Source organism: Saimiri boliviensis, chromosome 10, assembly GCF_048565385.1.
Source record: "Saimiri boliviensis isolate mSaiBol1 chromosome 10, mSaiBol1.pri, whole genome shotgun sequence".
NCBI lineage: Eukaryota > Metazoa > Chordata > Mammalia > Primates > Cebidae > Saimiri > Saimiri boliviensis.
Window position 1 is genome coordinate 19,519,001 of NC_133458.1, and position 7,884 is coordinate 19,526,884.

General features: G+C 40.4%; 1 protein-coding gene across 2 annotated transcripts in view; it reads right to left on the reverse strand.

Annotated features, from left to right (window-relative positions):
• Nucleotides 1-5,901, reverse strand: part of AKR1D1 (aldo-keto reductase family 1 member D1) — a 42,459-nt gene extending 36,558 nt beyond the window's left edge. For both annotated transcript variants that reach the window (XM_039473041.2, XM_039473040.2), the window contains exon 1: nucleotides 5,712-5,901. In XM_039473041.2, the coding sequence (XP_039328975.2) occupies nucleotides 5,712-5,804 (93 nt within the window). In that variant the 5' untranslated portion in view covers nucleotides 5,805-5,901. The remainder of the gene's footprint in view (nucleotides 1-5,711) is intronic.
• Nucleotides 5,902-7,884: the final 1,983 nt, after the last annotated feature.

Consider the following 7,884-nt stretch of genomic DNA (forward strand, 5'->3'; position numbering starts at 1 on the left):
TTCAGCTCTGATAAGGGACAGACTGCCTCCTCAAGTGAGTCCCTGACCCTATGCATCCTGACTAGGAGACACCTCCCAGTAGGGGCCAATGGACACCTCATATAGGAGAGCTCTAGCTGGTATCTGGTAGGTGCCCCTCTGGGATGAAGCTTCCAGATGAAGGAACAGGCAGCAATCTTTACTGATGTTTAGCCTCTACTGGTGGTAACCAGGCAAACAGAGTTTGGAGTGGACTTCTAGCAGACCTGCAGCAGAGGAGCCTGACTCTTAGAAGGAAAACTAACAAACAGAAAGGAATAGTCAATAAGAAGGATGGCCATCCCAATATCCCATCCAAAGGTCACCAACATCAAAGACCAAAGGTAGATAACTCCATGAAGATGGGGAGAAACTAGCGCAAAAAGCCTGAAAATTCCAAAAACTAGAATGTCTCTTGTTTTCCAAAGGATGACAAATCCTGCCAGCAAGGGAACAAAACTAGATGGAGAATGAGTTTGCCGAATTGACAGAAGTAGGCTTCAGAAGGTGGGTAATAAAAAAACTCTTCCAGGCTAAAGGAGCATGTTCTAACCCAATATGAGGAAGCTAAGAACCTTGAAAAAAGGTTAGATGAATTGCTAAATAGAATAACCAGTTTAGAGAAGAACATAAATGACCTAATAGAGCTGAAAAACACAGCATCAGAACTTCGCAGAGCATGCACAAGTGTCATTAGCTGAATCAATCAAGCAGAAGAAAGGATATCAGAGATTGAAGATTGACTCAGTGAAATAAAGTGAGAAGAAAAGATTAGAGAAAAAAAAGTAAAAAGAAATGACCAAAGCCTCCAAGAAATATGGGACTATGTGAAAAGACCAAAGCTGTGTTTGATTGGTGTACCTAAAAGTGACAGGGAGAAGGGAACCAAATTGGAAAACACTCTTCAGGATACTATCCAGAAGAATTTCCCCGACCTAGCAAGGCAGGCCAACATTCGAATTCAGGAAACACGGAGAACACCACGAAGATATTCCTCGAGAAAAGCAACCCCGAGACACATAATCATCAGATTCGCCAAAGTTGAAATGAAGAAAAAAATGCTAAGGACAGCCAGAGAGAATGGTCAGGTGACCCACAAAGCGAAGCCCATCAGACTCACAGCAGATCTCTCAGCAGAAACCCTGTAAGCCAGAAGAGAGTGGGGGCCAATATTCAACACTCTTAAAGAAAAGAATTTTCAACCCAGAATTTAATATCCAGCCAAACTAAGCTTCATAAGCGAAAAAGAAATAAAATCCTTTACAGACAAGCAAATGCTGAAGGATTTTCTCACCAGCAGGCCTGTGATATAAGAACTACTGAAGGAAGCATTAAACATGGAAAGAAACAAGCAATACCAGCCACTGCAGAATGATACTACATTGTAAAGACCATTGACTCTATGAAGAAACTGCATCAACTAATGAGCAAATTAACCAGCTAGCATAATAATGACAGGATCAAATTCACACATAAAAATATTAACCTTAAATATAAACAGGATAAATGCCCAAATTAAAAGACACAGACTGACAAACTGGATAGAGGCAAGACCCATCATTTTGCTATATTCAGTAGAACCATCTCCTGTCACACATAGGCTCAAAATAAAGCGATGGAGGAAGATTTACCATGCAAATGGAAGGAAAAAAAAAGTAGGGATTGCAATCCTAGTCTCTGATAAAACAGACTTTAAACCAACAAAGATTAAAAGAGACAAAGAAAGGCATTACATAATGGTAAAGGAATCAATGCAGTAAGAAGAGCTAACTATTCTAAATATATATGCATCCAGTACAGGAGCACCCAGATTTATAAAGCAAATTTTTAGAGATCTGCAAAGTTACTTAGACTTCCACACAGTAATAGTGGGAGACTTTAACACCCCACTGTCAATATTCCACAGATAAACGAGACAGAAAATCAACTAGAATATCCAGGACTTGAACTCAGCTGTGGACCAAGCAGACCTAATAGACATCTATAGAACTCTTTACCCCAAATCAGCAGAATATACATTCTTCTCAGCACCATATCACACTTATTTTAAAACTGACCACATAATTGGAAGAAAAACACTCTTCAGTAAATGCAAATGAATGGAAATAATAACAAACAGTCTCTCAGATTACAGTGCAATCAAATTAGAACTCAGGATTAAGAAACTCGATCAAAACTGCACAACTACATGGAAACTGAACAACCTCCTTTTGAATGACTACTGGGTAAATAATGAAATGAAGGTAGAAATAAAGATGTTCTTTGAAACCAATAAGAACAAAGACATAATGTACCAGAATCTCTGGGACACATTTCAAGTAGTGTTTAGGGGGAAGTTTATATCACTACTTGCCCACAAGAGAAAGCAGGAAAGATCTAAAATCGACACCCTAACAACACAATTAAAAGAACTAGAGAAGCAAGAGCACAAAAATTCAAAAGCTAGCAGAAGAAAAGAAATAACTAAGATCAGAGCAGAACTGAAGGAGATAGGCACACAAAAAACTCTTCAAAAAATCAATGAATCCAGGAGCTAGTTTTTTGAAAAGATCAACAAAATAGAGAGCTAGCCAGACTAATAAAAAAGAAAAGAGAGAATAATTAAATAGACACAATAAAAAATGATAGAGGGGATATCACCACTGATCCCACAGAAATAGAAATTACCATCAGAGAATACAATAAACACCTCTATGCAAATAAACTAGAAACTCTGGAATAAATGGATAAATTCCTGGACAGATACACCCTCCCAAGAGGAAGAAGTCAAATCCTGGAATTGACCAATTACAAGTTCTGCAATTGAGGCAATGATTAATTAATAGCCTACCAACAAAAAAAGTGCAGGACCAGATGGATTCACAGCTGAATTCTACCAGAGGTACAAAAAGGAGCTGGTACCATTCCTTCTGAGAAACTATTCCAAACAACAGAAAAAGAGGAAATCCTCCCTAACTCATTTTATGAGGCCAGCATCATCCTGATACCAAAACCTGGCAGAGACAAAAATAAAAATAAAAATAAAAATAAAATTTCAGACCAATATCCCTGATGAACATTGATGTGAAACCCTCAATAAAATACTGGCAAACCAAATCCAGCAGCACATCAAGAAGCTTATCCACCGTGACCAAGTTGGCTTCATCCCTGGGATGTAAGCCTGGTTCAACATACATAAATCAACATAATCCACCACATAAGCAGAACCAGTGATAAAAACCACATGATTATCTCAATAGATGCAGAAAAGGCCAAAATTCAACAGCCCTTCATGCTAAAAATTCCCAATAACCTAGTTATTGATGAAACATATCTCAAAATAATAAGAGCTATTCATGGCAAACCCACAGCCAATATCAGACTGAATGGATAAAAACTGGAAGAATTCCCTTGGAAAACTGGCACAAGACAAGGATGCCCTCTTTCACTACTCCTATTCAACATAGTATTGAAAGTTCTGGCCAGGGCAATCATGCAAGAGAAGGAAATAAAGGTATTCAAATAGGAAGAGAGGAAGTCAAATTGTCTCTGTTTACAGATGACATGATTGTATATTTGGAAAACCCCATCATCTTAGGCCAACGCAATATAACAGAAAAGCCCATTTTTGGGGGGAGAAATTCAAGCCTGCTACAGAAATTTGCATAAGTAACAACAAACTGAATTTTAATCACCAAGACAATGGAGAAAATGTCTCTAAGGCATGTCAGAGACCTTTGTGGCAACCCCTCTCATTATAGGCTGGGAGGCCTAGAAGGAAAAAATGGTTTTGTAAGCCCAGCCCAGGGCCCCCCTGCTATGTGCAGCCTCAGCCAAACCATATCATTCTGCCCTGGCCCCTCCCAAAACTCATGTACTCAAATTTCAAAACACAATCATGCCCTTCCAACAATCCCCCAAAGTCTTAGCTCATTTTGACATTAACCCGAAAGTCCAAGTCCAAAGCCTCATCTGAGACAAGGGAAGTCCTTTCTGCCTATGAGCCTATAAAATCAAAAGCAAGTTAGTTACTTCCTAGAAACAATGAGGGTACACACATTGGACAAATACACACATTCCAAATGGGAGAAATTGGCCCAAACAAAAATGCTACAGTCTCCACACAACTCTGAAATCCAGCAGGGCAGTCAAATCTTAAAGCTCTGAAATGATCTTTTACTCCATGTCTCACATCCAGGGCAGGCTGATGCAAGAGGTGGGCTCCTACAGCCTCGGGCAGCTCCATTTCTGTGGCTTTGCAGGGTATAACCCCGCTTCTAGCTGCTTTCACAAGTTGGTGTTGAGTACCTATGGCTTTTCTAGGTATACCATGCAAGCTATCGGTGGATCTATCATTCTGGACTCTGGAGAATAGTAGCCCTCTTCTCTTAGCTTCACTAGGAAGTGCCTCAGTGGGAACTCTGTGTGGGGCCTCTGACCCCACATCTCCCTTCCATACTGCCCTAGCAGAGACTCTCCATGTGGCTGTGTCTCCACCCAAATCTCATCTTGAATTGTATTTCCCGTAATCCTCACATGTTGTAGGAGGGACCTGCTAGGAGGTAATTGAATCATGGGGGCAGTTACTTCCATGCTGTTCCCGTGATAGTGAGTGAATTCTCATGAGATCTGATGGTTTTATAAGGGGCTTTTCCCCTTTGGCTCAGCACTTCTCCTTGCTGCTGCCATGTGAAAAAGAATGTGCTTTCTTCTCCTTCTGCCATAATTATGTTTCCTGAGGTATCCCCAACCATGATGAACTGTGAGTCATTAAACCTCCTTTCTTTATAAATTATCCAGTCTCTAGGGTATGTCTTTAATAGCAGCATGAGAATGGACTAATACTTAACGCTTTCAGAGACTGTTTACAGAGAGTTCTAGAATATAATTGATAGTTATCTTTATTGTTCTACAATTGGTTGTAAAGAATCTACCCCCTCTATTTGATTTTTAATCCTAGGTAACAGAGACACTGTTTTCTTTATATATGACATTTCTATCACCTAGTGCTTAGTGCATGGCAAGTCTTCACTAGACGTTTGTTAGACTAAACTAAAAATTATCTAACATAAAAAAAAAACCGGCCGGGCACGGTGGCTCAAGCCTGTAATCCCAGCACTTTGGGAGACCGAGGCGGGTGGATCACGAGGTCAAGAGATCGAGACAATCCTGGTCAACGAGGTGAAACCCCGTCTCTACTAAAAATACAAAAAAAAAAATTAGCTGGGCATGGTGGCGTGTGCCTGTGATCCCAGCTACTCAGGAGGCTGAGGCAGGAGAATTGCCTGAACCCAGGAGGCGGAGGTTGTGGTGAGCCAAGATCGCGCCATTGCACTCCAGCCTGGGTAACAAGAGCGAAACTCCACCTCAAAAAACAAAACAAAACAAAACAAAACAAAAAACCACACAAGTCATAAACACACAAATTTCATGTGGCTCAGTTCACTCTTGTAATCAGCAGTTAGCTAAATTTCAGTAAAGGAAGAAGAAAGCTGTCATTCTCAAATCCAAACTAATTTTAAATCATGAATTGATTTAGTTTAACCTTTGGCTCAATACCCATTCAGTAAGTAGTAGTCCTTTCATTATTACAAATTGAGGTTGCTTGCATTTCTACAAAAAGCAAGTCAATGAGATCTGCTTAAAATAAATTATAGATTATGCTATAGGCACACGTTAAAAGAAACAAGCAAAGAGAGAAAAGGTAAGCTTACTGATTTAGGTTCTGAGTAGGTACCAAGTCCGATTATGGGAATGCTGTTTCCATCACTTAGAGGTATGCGGTGATGTGCAGCACTGAGATCCATTGTGAAGAGAGAATCTGATTGTAGGAGTGATTTTGAACACTGCGGAGTCTTTTCAAAGAGGTGTCCTAGGGCCTATTCAGTCAACAAAAGGAAGACCAGAGGGAGGAGCAGAGGGAAGGGGTATTAACAGATCTATTTCTCAACCTGTTGTTGTTCCAGGTGTTCCTGGAAATCCTGAGCATGTTTGTCCTTTGAACTTCATAAGAGGCTTGTAAAACATAAGGTATTGAGAGTTTACACTTACTTCTTTGCAACAAAAGATCGAAAAAACAAAAGAGACAGATCTATCTGGACTCTATCAGTTAGGATGCCTTTGTTGGCAAATAACAAACTGATATGGTTGGGCTGTGTTCCCATCCAAATCTCATCTTGAATTGTAGCTCCGATAATCCCCATATGTCATGGGAGAGACTCAGTGGGAGGTAATTGAACCATGGGGGTAATTGAACACATGGAGGTAATTGAACCATGTGTTTTTCCTGTGCTGTTCTCATGATAGCGAATAAGTCACATGAGATCTGATGATTTTGTAAAGGACAGTTCTGCTGCACACGCTCTCTTGCCTGCTGCCATGTAAGATGTGCCTTCGTTCCTCCTTTGCCTTCTGCCATGATTGTGAGACCTCCCCAGCCATGTGGAACTGTCAGTCAATTAAATCTCTTTTTCTTTATAAATTATTCAGACTTGGTTTATCTTTATTAGTAGTATGAGAATGGACTAATACACAGACTTACCTTAAACTATAACGGAAATTTATTGGTTCATATTCCTCAAATTCTGGCATTATGGCTAGCTTCAGGGGAGACTAGACAATTCTAGGACTTCCCTGGAGATTTGAATGCAGCAGGACTGGGGAAAGGATCTAGGATCTTTCTCATGAATTAAGCTTATCACCAGTTAAACAGGACTAGAGAAACAATAATATGGCCAGGACCAATTTCTCACTTCTTGTTCTTCCGTCTGCCTTCTTGATCTCTCAGGAAACTCTCTCTCTCAGTCCCCTTATTACTGAAAGGTATTTACTGACTGTCCTTGGAGTGACATGGTTTCAAGCTCAAACAACAAAAAAGAGATTTTACTTTCTCAATAGCTTAAACAGTAGTCCTGAAATTGAACCTTGTCAGCTTTGATTACCTTTCTTGGTTCATGGATCCGTCACAAAATCAATCACAGTGGCCAGAAGAAATAAAAGACATTGCCTTAAAAAAATTAGAAACTATTTCTAAATTTGGATTTGGGGGTGAAAGAGTGCAGGAAATTCCACCCCAACATATGGCTCCCTAGTATAGTAAAGATTTTGAATTAAAGACCTTTAGAGATCAACAAGCTCTGGAAAAGACCCCCGTCTACATAAATATAGGAGGGACCCACCAAAGAGGACAATTGTTCTTTTTCCCCTCCCTGTTATCTCATGACCCATTACCTAAAAAGAAGACCAAGAATGTGTTGGGACTCAGAAACGGATACCTCAAAATATGGCACTTTGACATACTGAACTGGAAAGCCTCAAGATTTCTCTGACCTTTACTTCCTACCACCTCTCCCAAAGTGAAGTTTCTTTATATCCCTAAGATCAAGACCCACCAAAAGGAACAACTGTTTTTTTTTTTTCCTTTCCTTGTAAGACCAAGAATGTAACTCCTTCTGAACAAACCTTTTCACAAGGTAATGTACAAGGTAATCTCTGCTTCCTGATCCATTCATTCTCCCTAGTGATCCCCTCTACAGAATTCCTCTTTCTCCTTCTTCCATAACCTTATTTGCCAGTAAATAAGTCTCTAAACCCTGTTGTGGGTGGGTAACCATTCTGTGGTTCTGCCTATATATTTTTGAGACGGAGTTTCACTCTTGTTACCCAGGCTGGAGTGCAATAGCGCGATCTCGGCTCACCGCAACCTCCGCCTCCCGGGTTCAGGCAATTCTTCTGCCTCAGCCTCCCGAGTAGCTGGGATTACAGGCGCGCACCACCATGCCCAGCTAATTTTTTGTATTTTTTTTTTTTTTTTTTAGTAGACACAGGGTTTCACCATGTTGACCAGGATGGTCTCAATCTCTTGCCCTCGTGATCCACCCGCCTCGG